The 14897-nt window shown below is 49.1% G+C and overlaps 1 protein-coding gene and 1 long non-coding RNA gene across 11 annotated transcripts in view; one reads left to right on the top strand and one right to left on the bottom strand.

Annotated features, from left to right (window-relative positions):
* The window catches only part of fus (epithelial splicing regulatory protein fusilli), an 88090-nt gene that overhangs the window by 8403 nt on the left and 64790 nt on the right, over window positions 1-14897 (top strand). For 3 of the 9 annotated variants that reach the window (XM_015185365.2, XM_004444538.3, XM_015185368.2), the window contains exons 3-10: window positions 773-1084; window positions 2647-2923; window positions 2988-3077; window positions 3146-3200; window positions 4187-4297; window positions 4437-4707; window positions 4775-5323; window positions 5388-9090. In XM_015185365.2, coding sequence (XP_015040851.1) covers window positions 773-1084; window positions 2647-2923; window positions 2988-3077; window positions 3146-3200; window positions 4187-4297; window positions 4437-4707; window positions 4775-5323; window positions 5388-6461 — 2739 coding nt within the window. In that variant the 3' untranslated portion in view covers window positions 6462-9090. Of the gene's footprint in view, window positions 1-772; window positions 1085-2646; window positions 2924-2987; window positions 3078-3145; window positions 3201-3428; window positions 3681-4186; window positions 4298-4436; window positions 4708-4774; window positions 5324-5387; window positions 9091-9661; window positions 9898-9977; window positions 11199-14897 lie in introns of those variants that run through there. The other 6 variants (XM_015185369.2, XM_001362050.5, XM_015185367.2 and 3 more) reach the window with 6 other exon arrangements.
* On the bottom strand, window positions 12881-13385 carry LOC117183182 (uncharacterized). 2 transcript variants are annotated; one of them, XR_001452451.2, is made up of 3 exons: window positions 13367-13385; window positions 13153-13250; window positions 12881-13096 (listed from the first exon to the last, which is right to left on the bottom strand). It is a non-coding gene; the product is annotated as an uncharacterized lncRNA (long non-coding RNA). The 2 variants fall into 2 exon arrangements; XR_004468688.1 differs by lacking the exon at window positions 13367-13385 and having other exon boundaries at window positions 13153-13317.

The following is a 14897-nucleotide window of genomic DNA, read 5'->3' on the forward strand; positions in this document are numbered from 1 at the left end:
AAATTTCATTCATGGCCACAGATTACGTCGAACTAATTATCAAGTGTGGCTAAATGCAACGATTTCCCATCCATCGCATTCGGGGACATCCATTCGAAAATTCGAATCGGCATAATTAGGGGCGGGCTTAACCCCAAACCCGAAACCCAATGTGGGGTGTAGTGCGAGGGCTCTTCGATGAATTTAACATGACCGACACTCATAAATATTTCATTATCTCTGTGACGATCCTCCGTATTGTTCAGGCATTCAATGACTATGCAAATCGCTGGCCTCAAATCGGAAAACAAAGAAAAGTACAAGTTTAGTTCTCCTTTTGCCTCAGCAACCCCCACCACCCAGTCCGACCAGGGCCCAGCGATCCATTAGCATAGGGCCCAACTACCTGCTGGGGATACAGCTGGCTCCGATTCCGAAGCCTATTCCAATTCCAATTCCGATTCGTATCGTCTCCTTTGCATATCCGCTGACGTAAGTTCCAATCTTGTTGCACCCAGGGGTAGGGGAGACACGAAGGTACTCATTTGAAGGCTAAGAAAAATCCAGAAGCTTTGCTAGTGATTCGCAGGTGTACCCCACTATCGGATGTTAGAGATAGGAACCGCTGTTGTGGCCAAGAGCAGCGTGCCGTTGCCGGGTCCGTACCCGTGCCCGTGCCCCACTTGATAAGCGTAGGGGGAACAGCAGTCATGCTTACACAGACATTACTTTGATTAGGTAGCAACTCAAAGTAATTCCCACTAATGCTGCCATCTAAATCTCCCCTCTACAGATCATCGGCACCAAACAAATACTCGTCCGGCCCGATGGCTACTTCATCAAAGACCGCACCACCTCGACCTCCTCGGACCCCTCGAACGTCACCAGCAGCAACACGGCCTGCTCCCCGCCTCTGGCGGGCATTGGCATCGGAGCCATCGATGGCAATGTCAATGCGAATAGCAGCGCGTCGAGCAGCATCGGCAGCGGAACGGGGAATGGAAGCAGCTCAGCGAACGGCGTTCTCGAGAACAGCAGCGAGCTGATTCTGCCGATAGCCGAGGCCCAGGCAGCGGGAAAACCGCTCAACGAAGCCATCGAGGAGGTACGTATTCTCTAGGTGGAGAGAGTCGAAAGGTAGAGCACGTTGTTTGGGTTCTGTTTGGATTTGTTGTTATCAGGTGGAACCGGCTCCCAAATCCGATAAGATTAGGCCTACACCACACACCGAGCCGCTGCAGATCTAGAGGAGTGCGGGGGAAAGAGAAAGTGAAGGAAGGGGTGGAGAGATGAGAGCTATTTATGGAACCCACCCTCAAAGTGACTCGCTGCCAGAAATCTGAACCCACTCCAAAGTATTAATGGGGCAGGCATCGAGTTACGGTCTGCCAACAGGCAAAGATGAACGACATTAATGGTGTTGCGTGGTATATGAGGCACCAATGTATCTGATAAGAACCGATTCGGACTAGAATTCGGATTCAGAATACGATTTCAGAGAGAGACACGATAAGTGGACGCATTTATTGCTGCGTCATGGGGGATTGCATTTATTCCCTCGATTCCACATAACCTTTGGGGATTCGGATGGGTCACAGTCACCCCACCCCCGCGAGTCTGTTTCGGAGTCGGAAGAACACCTACTGGGGTAAGCCTCCATCCAGAGAAATCTGCCAGCTGGCAGAGCCGGGAAATATCGTTCTGTAGACACCACATACATATTTACATACATATGTAACTACTTATTCGACGACACAGATAAAAGATCTCAATACGGACAGCCACAGCGAAGGCGACAATGACAGCGAGAGGCGCAGTATTGCGAAATGTTGGCCAGAGCTGATTCATTGCGGATTCTACTATTTGCATTTCCTCCGATTACATCCGATTAGAGCGAGTCATAATGAGTTTTCTTTCTTTCTATGCCTCTTGAAGGGGTTTTAAATGAACTCTGATCTATGTAGATTCATGGGATTCTCTTTCATCCATTAATCCACTTTATACAAAGGCTTGCATAGGTGGAGACTAGAATCAATCCCACTGGCCATCGCATTTCTCACTTGGGAGTGCATCCGTGAGCGTCTTGTGACGCAAGTGTCTGAGAGAATGGCAGAGAAAAGAGCAGGAAACGCGAGCTTGAAATACTAATTGGCTGAATCGATAGGGCCAATAAAAAGCCAAGGGCCAAGAGGGAGGGGATGCGAAAGTCAGCAGTCAGCTGCGGATGCAGATGCGAATGAACCCCTCTAATTCAAGGTGGATGCTATCAGTGGATTTTGTGATTGGATTGCTGTGATCTGGCTGGCGATTCCTTGGGGCCTGCCCCGGATTGTAATGCGACATTAAGCCGTGTTATTTTTACTCACGATGACATGGCTGAATGCCGCTGGTGTCTGCTGCTGGTTGCTGGCTGCTGCTCGTTTAATTGCTAATAATTGCCAGCAACTATGGCGGTGGCAGAGTCGACTAAACGGGTTTAGGCAAATGGCATTGGAGTGTAGTCGCAGCCTAGAAATGTGGCACCAATTGTGACCCGAGATACCTTTCGGCGAGAAGCGGTTGGAATGAAGGGGCATTTCACTTGCCACTGAACCTTTGCACCTCGATCTCTCTCCCTCGCCTGATTGGAAATTTTACTGACTCGTTGACTCTCCCTCCCGCTTGCAGTTCGATGACTACCTTCGGTCTCTGTCGCTGCACGACACAGACATCCAGATGATCACGGATGGTCAGCTGCCCCTGAGGCAGTGCCTGCACCGCGAGGCCTGCGCCAAGGATGTGGAGCTGCCTGCCTACTACAATCGGTTCAGCGACCTGCGCAAAGAGTTCCTGCGCTACAAGTCCGGAGATCTGTCGCGGGCCCTGGTCCCCATCAAGGACATAAAGAAGATGCTGCAATCGCCCACACTGCCCGTGCCCCAGTCCATTGGAGAGATGCTGAATGGTGAGTGGCAGTCGATTTCATCTTCCTTTTACTAATTACACGATCCATTTTCCCCCTGGAACAGAGCTCAATACGACGTCGGTGGAGGACAATGGCTTCTACATACGCGAATCTCGCGACATGGTCACTGTGATTCAGACCCTCCTCCAGGCAGGTGAGTACACGATTCACATTGGTTTATCGGTTTTGAGTGCTCTAAGTATATGCTCTTTTGCTTTTCAGGTCACAAATTCGCCTCAAACGAGTTGGTCACCCTGAACCTGGAACCTGGAATTTGGTGAGTAGCTCCCCTCTCGTTACTAAACAGCTGCAAAAAGCGAGTAGCTGATTCAATTCTTGTCGTGCTCTTCGAGTGCCCCCAAAAATACTCACTCAAAGCAAAAAGCCGAGAACCGAACCCATAAAAATCGACTAAAAGATACCCCAAACACTGGAAGGCGGCACGAAGCTGCGCTGGAACGTGGTCGTCGTTGTGGTTGTCGCCTTCGTCTTTTTGGTTGCTGCCTCGTCAGTTGCCGTTTGGATTGGGGAGCGATAAGAGCTCGGGCGTCTTCGAGAAAATCGGTGGAGTACATACTGCCAGCCAGCTGTAAGGCGATCATCGGGTCAGAACGGATCGGATCGCGTCGTAACTGTGAACCAGAGTCGGCTTTTGTGTGTGTTTCGCATGGAATGAATGCACGGCTCTTGTTATCGCTATTGCCTTGGAAAATTCTACCAGCGTAGAAGGAAACGTCTTGCCCTCTGCCGGACCCTGGTCTGTTTCGAACTATACACTCATAAAAATATTCAATTAGTGGAAAGGTACTCTGCACTAGAATCCACCACCACTCCCCCTTCAACTCCAACTCCTTTGGAGTGGATCAGCCAACTGAATTGGTTATTTGTCGTCTGTCTGCCACCATTATTCATATTTTATTTTTTTTCTGTTTCGGTTTCGGATTGCGTTTCATTTCACTTATTTTTTTTTCTGTTTGCTTGGCCCCTTTTCTGGATGACATTCTCTGTGTGTTTTCTTGGTGTGTGTGTGTATTAGGAGAGTCAGCAAAAAATTTGTATACTCGTATGTAGTACGCCTTGGCTTGGTAATCGTCGAAAACTCTTGCTGCACATTAAAACGTCGACCAAGTCACGTTTCGCGATCGAAAAGTAGCGACAAAAAGAGACGACAACGCCATCCCCCTCCCCATGTTGCATAACGTAGTCCTCTCTTTCCACTGCAATACCAATTCCAAGTATAATTCGAATGTCATTCAATTGCAGCTCAATCGACGACGAGGTCGACGGCAACTGCATCGTGCGCGCCCGCGGACTGCCCTGGCAGAGCAGCGACCAGGACATTGCCAAGTTCTTCCGTGGTCTCAACGTAGCCAAGTGAGTAGCGGAACGGCCAAGCCAACCCATTGATAAGCCTGCTCCCGATAGACGCGGGTTCAGCGGGTCACCGTAGATTACAAGCGATCGTCTCTAATCTGGCTTTCTTTCCCTCCTCTCTCCTCCCTCCATCCTATAGGGGCGGTGTCGCTCTTTGTTTGTCCCCACTGGGCAGGCGTAACGGCGAAGCTCTAATCCGCTTCGTCTCCCAGGAGCACCGAGACATGGCGCTGAAGCGGCATAAGCACCACATCGGGGCCAGGTACATCGAGGTGTACCGCGCCTCGGGCGAGGACTTTCTCGCCATTGCCGGAGGCGCCTCCAATGAGGCGCAGGCCTTTCTATCCAAGGGGGCCCAGGTGATCATTCGAATGCGGGGACTGCCCTACGACTGCACGGCCAAGCAAGTGGTAAGTCCTATCAGAGTTTCCTTCCAGAGGGACGAAATTAATCTTTTCGCTCTCGTTTGATCCACAGCTCGAATTCTTTACCACGGGCGAGGCGCCCTGTCACGTGCTGGATGCGAACGAGGGCGTTCTTTTCGTGAAGAAGCCGGATGGGAGGGCCACTGGAGACGCCTTCGTGCTGTTCGCCAACGAGGGGGATGCCCCGAAAGCGCTGGGGCGACACCGCGAGTCCATTGGGCAGCGATACATCGAGCTCTTTCGCTCGACCACCGCCGAGGTGCAGCAGGTCCTAAACCGCTCCATGGACCCCAAGACCTTTGAGACAAGCAGCCACAGCCAGCCGCCGCTAATCGCCCAGCTGCCCACTATGCAGCTGCCCCTGCTGCCCCAGGTGGGTGTCGTCACCCATGGCAATGGCCGCGTCCCAGTTCCAGTCCCAGCTAACCTGTGCCCACATCCCCATCCCCCACAGCACCTTATCACTTCGGGAACGACAAAGAACTGCATCAGGCTGCGCGGACTGCCCTACGAGGCCATGGTGGAGCACATTCTCCACTTCCTGGACGACTTTGCCAAGCACATTATTTACCAGGGCGTGCATATGGTGATTAATGCGCAGGTGAGTCGGGGATCTACCTTCAGCTATACTTTGGAGACTTTTGCTCAAGCATCTGTCATTCTAGGGCCAGCCCAGCGGCGAGGCCTTCATTCAGATGGACTCGGAGGACTCCGCGCGGCTCTGCGCCCAGCGCAAGCACAACCAGTTCATGGTCTTCGGAAAGAAGTTCCGCTACATCGAGGTGTTCCAGTGCTCCGGCGACGACATGAACATGGTCCTCAACGGCGGACTGGCGTCGCCCGTCGCCCAGGCACCGGCCCACCACGGCCACGCCCACAAGCAGCCCTCGCTGCTATCCACGGGTATGTTAGCTCAGTCGCCGCCGACTCCAACCGGCGCCCAGTCGGCCATCTCCGGCTCACACACACACCCGCACGCACACTCGCATTCGCACGCCCAGGGTCCCGTCTCCGCTCACCATGGCTTGCCCACGTCCCCAGCCCTCCTGGCGCCCCTTAGCTCCACCTCAGCCGCTGCTGCGTCCGCTGGCGGACTGGCCTCCTTCATGGCCTCTCAGCCATCGGCCGCCGCCGCCCACTCTTCGCTGCAGAACGCAGCCGTGGCCCTAAGCTCCCTGTCGGGCCAGGCCCCACCAGGATACCCCCTCAACTTCTCGCTGCCGCCGCCCTCCTCCCAGGCGGCCGCCAGTCCCGCCCTACTCGCACAGCAGCAGGCGCAGTTTATAGCCCAGCAGAGCCTTCTGGTGCGCCAGCAGGCCGCCGCAGCCCTGGCCGCCGAGCAGCAGCAGCAGCTTTACGCCAACGCCATGCTCCAGTCGCACCCCCTCTACCTGCAGCAGCACCAGCAGCAACAGCAGCAGCAGCAGCAGCTCTATGCCAATGCAATGCTGCAGTCGGGCCAGCCCCAGTTCGTGTTCATGCAGCGGCCTTACATGCCGCATTTTCCCCTTGGCTACATGCAAGCTGGAGCGGCTGGCAGTGCCTCTACCTCGGCCCTGGCCCTCGCACAGGCTCAAGCCCAGGCACAGGCTCAGGTGCAGCCACAGTCGATGAAGCGGTCGTACGAGAACGCCTTTCAGCAGGAGGCGGCTGGAGCAGCGGCTGCAGCCAGTGCGGCCAAGCGGGCGCTGACTCGCACGCCTAGTAGCGTCTACTCGTACTACAATCCGGGCATTTGAGGCAAGCCTCCGCATACAAGTCGATTTCGCGACATCTCCAGCACTTCGTGCACATTCCGCTTCGCTCCATTCCGTTTGCAAACCATTGTGAGTGGCGTCGGAGTGCTATATAAACATATACATAGACATATAAACCACACATCTATCCACGATCCACGCATATCATGTTCCATCATGGCAACCCACAGAGACACACACATGTATACCAGACATATTTTAGAGCTTTATTTTATAGTGAATCGATTTCGTTACCGGAAAAGAATGGAATGAGAGTAGCCTTAAGTAAAGGAGTACTCTTCTTGTATGGAGTACTCGAACAGCATAAGCATTCCTGTCTATGGTCTAAGCATATACATCTATATAATATCGTACACACGCGCACACACGCACACGCGCTAGCGCACATACAGTCGCACTGCTACTCACACGCATATGAACACCCGTTAACGGAGGATCCCAGAATGATTTGCTCACCTTTCTTCCACATTCGGATGCTTTGAGTGTGTGTGCGTGGGTGCGTGTGTGACAGTGAGGGATTTGGGACGCATAGCTATGTGTGCATTGTTCCCAGTCCTGTCAAACACCCCCTCCTCCCCCCCCCCCCACGATTCGAAGGCAATCAACAGAGGCTAACGTCATTCGTGGAGGAAGTACGGCATGGCCTGGGCCTCGGCCCCGCCCACGCTCATACAGTGCAATCTACTTTTAATGTCTATTCCGGTTCAAACACCACTCCACACTCGCACTTCCCCTACGAATGGCGTCAGGTGTTGGCTCATGCGCTCAAATTTTAACGAAATTCTGTAAGACAATATGTGGAATATCCATAATCGATAAACGCCTAGATTTAAGATCGTACCACTTGTAAAATTGGTTGGCATTAATTTTAATCAGTCTGCAATCATTTCCTGTGTCTTTCCTGAGCTCTGTTCTGAACTGAAGTGATCTGAAGGCAGACCTCGGATGCGATGCGAAAAGCTAACCCTAGCTCAAATCAAACCCTAATCCAAGCCAATCCACCCACTGATATGCGTTCAATACTTGAATAATCTCGTTGTTTGAATTTCATATCGTGTGTGTGTGCACACATTGTACTATATATATATATGTATTTAGCATAATCTAGATGTAAATCTGCGAGTATGGTGTAGCTCTTAAGTGTGCGTAACTGGTGTTAGTCGCAAACGGGAACTCTAATAATTCTATCTATCACTCTTTCTATTACTGTCACTCTCCTTTTATGTGTTTTTTCCCTCGTCCTCACTAATTTAGTTGTTAGTCCTTGGAGGGATGTACGTCTATATATACATCTACATCTACAGACTCGTATGTAGTCCTAGGCCTAAGACCTGCTTATCGTACGTTCGGGCGCTTTAGTGTCTAGTGTGTCCTACTCTCTATGTACGTGATAACGGTAATTGGTGTCTTCCACGGGCTTACATCCACATACACACACACACAAACATGCGAATACGTCGATCGAAGAACGCAGAGCGCAGAGCGCAGAAGAAAGAACGATGGAAGTCTGTTTCCACCTGAACCTGAACCCTATCACTCCTTTTCACTCCCTCCTATCTATCCGCTTCTGATTCTGATGTTTCTCCTGCTGCGTCTAACATTCAGTTTCGTAATGCTAAGAGGGGCATAACGAATGAAAGCCACGGGAAAGATTCGCATAGACTTTAATCCTTAGCCTAATTTAACCTTTAGCCTTTAGTACGAGTAGATTCTTTGCGAGTGCGAGTTTGTGGCAATCGAGTGGCTTCCGAATGGGTATGAGGCTAACAGACCCTCCTCCAGCGGCCACTTTAAAGATCTTAAACATCTTAAAAAAAACCAATTATTTACTTAACTAGTTCGTACGCAACCAACAACCAACGTTTTTATTGTGGAACAGATTTTACGATTTTGATATTCCATCTTTTTACCATTAGCTGTTAGTGATCTATCTTTGATTAATTTTTTAATTTTTTATTTTACATCAATAAAATACAACATACCGCCTAAAAACTATCAACGCTCTCTCTCTCCCTGTCTTTCTCTCTTTCTCTCACTCTCTCTCTCTGTAATATACACTTTCTCTCACCCGCCCCCTCTCTCTCGTTCTCCGATTAAGTGTAAAGGATCGACCCTACCTACTAATCCACACAAACAGAAAAACCTACTAACCCATTTATCAATCGATTTCTGCGGGATAATTTTGTTTAAGTGTAACCCTCATTCCCTGTACCCTGTACCCGTACTCTCTCCCGCGATATCCAACGCCAGCCCACCTCACTCCTCCTTCATATATGTACATGTAACTGGGCTTAGCTTTACACTCGATCGCGTTTTCAGCGGGGCTGCTCCGCCTCGCCTCGGAGCGGTTGGAGTTGGATGAAGCGGAGATGGAAGCTGCAATAGATGTTTCTGTTTGGGGCTCCGTTTCCGTTTCTGTTTCTGTTTTGGTAATATTCTCGTTTACGTATCCCTAAATGGAATCTCCATCACGATCGTACTAGTCATAGACGCATCTTGTATGTAACTCTGTCCGCTGGCAGGCTGGCCTTCTTCAGCTCTTCGGGTGCATAATCAAATTTTATCTCTAAAGGTTGGTGCTTGGATTAAACAAAAAAAAAAGGAATTAAAACAAAAAAACTCAAAATTCAAATCAATCAACAAAAAAATCGGCAAATGTCTAAACTTATTCGTATGTGCCCAAATGTTTCATGGTCTCTGGGGTGATAAGAGGTGGTAAGAATACAATACCAATACCAATACTATATTTGTATGTCTCTCCTACCATTTGCAATGTCTAAACGGTGAGTGTTTTGAATACAATTTTACCTCTACTAATCACAAAATTTAATTACTTGTACTAAGATAAGGTCACACACTAATCCAAAAGCAGAAACAACAACAACTACTGCTACTGCAACAAGTGCAACAGTGAGACAAGAACAACAATAAAAACAAGAATAACTGCAACAAATAATTCTGATGAATACTATCGTATTATCTATAAATGTAGACAAATCTGAATCCACGCATATATATTGTATATGCCTAGTACTTCTTCCTTTCAACCAAGCCATACTCACAACACTTACGCCCCCTCCCCCTCCTCAAAATAGTATGCCCCATTATGCATAAGAGAGATTTCCCTTCCAATCGAACTTAAGTTTCGCCGAGTAATCCCCGAGTCTCCCGTCTCCATACAGGTGCCACTGTACTGGGTGCCCACTTCGGACCACCCTTCCAGGCCTACGGGGCAGCACCGCCGCCGTCTCACACGCCGCTCCTGGCCACGCCCCGAAACCACCACGCCCACCACCATCACCATCATGCGTCCACCTTCTATCCGCCACCGCTCGTCTACTGGCCCTACCCGAGCCCGCCCGTCTCGCCCACCACCTACTACAGCCAAACGGCAGCGCACTCGCCCTCGCAGCCTCTGGTGAGTGAAATCTACAGTACAGATACGGTCCCATATCTACATATATACACCGAAGAATACAAATTTGAATTCCTTTTCAGTACCCGCTCGACTTCTTCCCCCCATCACCGCTCTCACCGCCTAGCGTGGCCATTCCGCATACCAGCGCCGGCCTGATACTCACGACAACCAAGGCCGCCGTGTCCTTTGTGCCACCAAAACAGTTCTCTCCAACGACCACGGCCAGTGGCAGCAAGCTGTCCATTCCGATGCTTGGCTATGCTAGTCCGAGTACCAGCCAGCTCGGAGCTTCGCCAGCGACTACCTTGAACGGAACCGGAGCGCCAACGCCAGCGCCTACGGCCTCGCCAACGGCTTCCGCTACTGGATCTACATTGACGTCGTCGTCGACGCTGCTTAGCATTGACATAAATCATGCCACGTCGACGTCCACGTCTATTCCCACACCATCGCCAGCGCCCATGCTGAAGACCAGCAGCCAGGGGGCGACGGGAGCTGCTTCCACGGCTCTAGTGAGCAACTCCTGCGTAGAGCTTTTCATATCATAGGCTCTCTATGGCTTACGTCCACACGTTTTTAGCAAAGCTTTTGTCTTGCCATTCGAAGAAACATGTCTGTAGTCTAGTTTAGAACCAAATCCGCGTTAGCCGAGTCGAATGGCGAAAGTGGTGAAAGCGGCGAGAGAACGCCGGAACTCCCGAAGTTCGAAAGTCGGACTTTACTGGCCGGAAGGAACAACGATGGAAGGAATCTCGCCGCCGTCTCCTGAATTTCTAAATACTATGTTATATTACCTTATCCGCTAGTGCTAAGTAGGTAGAACGCCCAGTGCAATTAGTGCAATTCAAGATTTTATTTATTCAAGCTGCTGCACTATATCCAAATATACAATTATTAGCCAATTAGAAAAAGACGAAACCAGAAGAGCAGAAGCAGATAGCAAAAAGCAGATCGAAAAGCAAATACGACAAATTTATCCCTAGTCAATAGTCAAATTATTTATACAATTATCTATTTTTAGCTGCATGTTAATGTTATTGAAATTTTGACACGAGTACGCCTGCAAAAGTCCGTCGAGCTCAGATGCTGAAACGATTTTCCATGTTGAGTCCTTACGCTAGACCATATTGTTATTCTTCTGTTATTCTAGACGGAATACCGAATCCAGAACGTAACCGAAGCGACCGTTTCAGATCTGATTTGTTTGTTACACCATTCTCAATGAAAAGATATTATCAATTGTTTATAAAAATATACAGATAAATAACTACGAGCATAAATATATGTAACATATCTCCCAATTGTACGACTTTAAATAGGCAAAATCATAAAAATTCTGTTTTTATACCCGATACTCAAAATGAGTATTGGGGCTTATTAGATTTGTGGTGAAAATTGATGTGTGTAACGTCCAGAAGGAATCGTTTCCAACCCCATAAAGTATATATATTCTTGATCAGCATCAATAGCCGAGTCGATTGAGCCCTGTCTGTCTGTCCGTCCCTATTAGCGCCTAGTGCTCAAAGACTATAAGAGAGCAACGATCTTTTGGATCCACACTTCTTTGATTATTTCAAAATGAATACAAATGTGAATATTTCAAAACTTCGCCCCGCCTACTTCCGCCCCCGCAAAGGACGAAAATCTGGGGATGTTCACAAATCTCAGAGACTATTAACGCTGGAGTAACCAAATTTGTATAAATGTAGAGTTGCGGTCTCCGCATCAAGTCACAACGTCCCCCCTCGTTTTAATTTGTTTTTACGCTCTATCTCGGCGGAAAAGCGACATTCCTTCTCCTGATCGGATGTGTTATTAACTAAAATTATGTTTTTATTTATGGGTCGATCTGGCCGTTGCATGTCTTTTCCTGATCGGGAGAGTCCTGCCAACCGTTTGGATGTGCTATTCAAGCCATGGCCTGACTAATTTAAATCATTAGAGCATTCTACTACTAAGTATTAAAAAATAACAACAACAATTGGTTAGGTTTCAATATAAAATCATTTATTTCATTAATTGTGAATAAGTGCAATTGTGAATCAATTAGTTCCACTATCGGTAGGCGACATTATAAATAGCAGATGCGGCGACAACATCCGATATGGCGGTATCATAAATAATCCAATACGAGCACTGGGGCGCGACGATGATGATAAATCGCTGACAAATGGCGTTACAAACGGACGAAAGTCCCACCGACCAGTTTAAGAGACACGGTCGTTGTGAACCATCGTCCGGTCGCACCGTACCATTACCGTTGCACATTTAAAATAGATTAAAAGTCGCCGCAGGTGGGACTGCTGGATTGCCGGCAGGAAGGGAGCAAGAGGGCTAGTTCTATGCAGAATCATTTGCTGCAGGTGCCATCTACATCCTTTTCTTGCTCACATGATAATTTATCAACGGCTGGCGCCGCTGCATTGGACATCCAATAGACCTCCTCCTGGTCGGGGAGGATCCGGATCCATTCAAAAGTGCATTAGGCGTGCTTCTGCTGACAAGTCAGCCTGCGAACAAGAGAAGTAAATGAAAAACTGTTGGTTAATGCGCTGAGGGGCAGATGAAAATATGAGAGAGCGAGTTGCAGTCGCAGTCTCTGGGGGCAAGCATTTTTACGACCGCACACTTGACTAGGCACAGCGCACTGCACTTCCTCTAATGGCACGGAAATGGCCGTATAAATCTCATTTGTAATCGTAGAGCCGAAAAAACTATCGCTAGACAACGCCCCAAGTAGCCATAATAGAGACGTCGCGCAGAGAAATGGCTGCCTGCAAGAGTTGTAAAACTTTTCGGTGCCGCCACTCGAAACTAAGTCAATAAAAAATGTCCTCGCTCCCATCCACATTCCATCCAATCCACAGCCAGTGCAACGGGAATGCAATAACAGGACGGAGAATTGGCGTCGGCATATTTTCGGCAGCCGAGTTAGCAACGACTGCTGTCACCGCCACATCCAGGAAGTTGGGCGAAGGACCTCTTCCGCTTTGGAATTAAGCCATCGAAACATTTATTGATTTAGGAATTTCATTGCGTTCCAGCGAGCATTTCAGTTGACAACGCCAGTTCCAGCGCCAGCGTCAGAGCCGAAACAAAATCCACTTTCCATTGCGACCGCTGGTTCACTGTGAGCGAAAATTTAAGCCCTTATTCTTGGTGTCCTCTGCAACTGCCTTAAAACCTTGCCCGACTCCATCTACAAACAACACCGAACTCAACACCTGCACGGCAATTTTTTGACCAAATATTTACCGAGAGACATCCTGCCGTAGACTTGCTCTTCGTAGCCAATTGTTGGTCCTGTCTCTATCCCTGGTCCTGAGTCTGTCTTCGCTTGTTGTCCTCTGCTGCTACAAAAAATCAATTTCAAGCACATTACCAGCCTGCCAACTTGATTTTATTATTTACTCGTGTTTTCTGTTTGACAGATTCGCTTGGCTGCCCTCAAAATTTCAAGCGTACTTACTCACATTCGCTCCAGAGTTGGGCTACAGATAGGGACTACTTGGGCTAAGATTGCGACTGGGACTGAACCTGGAAGTGTGGAGGGGCTTTAAAATTGCCCAAGGGGGGCACACAAGTAAAATGACTGCAGTGCGCCGTTTGCAAAGCGAAGGGCGAAGGCAGTCAGAGGAGATAAATCGAAATAATAAGAAAGAACAAGCTGGGAGGAAAAAGTCCATGAAATCCATGTGTTTGCTCACAAATCTTGGGCAAATAAACCTAGGAGAAGCTCGGTCTCGGGGCGGGACCGGAATCAGGAGAGACCGGGCGTGAGACGGAGGGTAGTGCGCCAAGATTTAACGTTTTCATTAGAGATTGTCTGTCTCAGAATCCTTTGCCTCGAGATCCTGCAACTTTAGCTTATTTTATAAACTATTTTAGGCAATTGATTGTGCGCGAGTGTATCTCTGTGTAAGAGAGCACATGAGTCAGTAAAAACGTTTGTTTGAGGTTGTGTTTTCTGAGTATCTGCGAGTGCTAAAAGGTGGCGGCAAAAGGTGATATCTGCCCCAGTGTGCCCCGTGTCCTCCGTGGTCTCCGTGTTCCCTGTACTCCTTGGGCTCCCTGTGTTCTGTGTTTTTCTTTTCCACTTTCCTCTTGGCCCTTACACGATTTCATTTACTTTGTATAACACAAAGCCTAAGCACTCTATACGGGCGTGCATGTGTATGAGTGTGAGAACTCCAAGCAGTATGTGTATCTGTGTATCTGTGTCTCGGAGGCAATGAAGTGCATTTGAAGCACACTTGATGCACGTACAGCACGCAGCGCCTTTTTAGACGTATTGTAAATGACTGCAGTGGGCGGGGACCGGGCGTGAGAGGACAGCGCGGTTCGTTAGTTTGACACTCACACCCACGCACACAGAGATACAAAACCGCACGGACGGATGGACAGGCAGACAGACAGACCCGTACGACCGACAGATATACAGATATAGCATCGGGGCAGACAGGAAGTGTGTGGGCGGGCTGTGCATGTGGGCGTCTGTTTGATAAGTGGCTGTTTTTTTTTTCTTTTGCCCCCTCAGCTGTTTTATATTTTCTCTCTCCCACTTCTGATGGGGCTGTAGCTTTCCTCTTTTCCCTGGCTTTCGCCTCCGCTCGCTGACACTACGTCATCTTCTCCTACAACCATCCTTCACACTCTCCTGCAACGGGGGACCGGGCCACTAATGAAATTGTTAATTTTTGTCGGCAAAGTCACGTACACGATGTGTTGATGACGCTGAAGAGCCGTCGACGCTGATGCTTCTGGCAATTGGCACGGGCCACCTTCCAAGGAAGAAGGTTGACCCCTGACCCAAGAGAGGTTCTGGGGCGGCTGGCACTCATAAGTCAAATGGCCCTTGTAGTTTTTACCGCTTCGGCTGTTCTTGGAATCGGTTCTGCTGCTCCTTCTGCTCGATCTGCTGCCTCCTGCCGATGGTTTTCCCTCAACGATTTGCTGGTCTGGCATATTTATGAGCAACAGTATTCCATTAGCATTCGATT

Source organism: Drosophila pseudoobscura, chromosome 3, assembly GCF_009870125.1.
Source record: "Drosophila pseudoobscura strain MV-25-SWS-2005 chromosome 3, UCI_Dpse_MV25, whole genome shotgun sequence".
NCBI lineage: Eukaryota > Metazoa > Arthropoda > Insecta > Diptera > Drosophilidae > Drosophila > Drosophila pseudoobscura.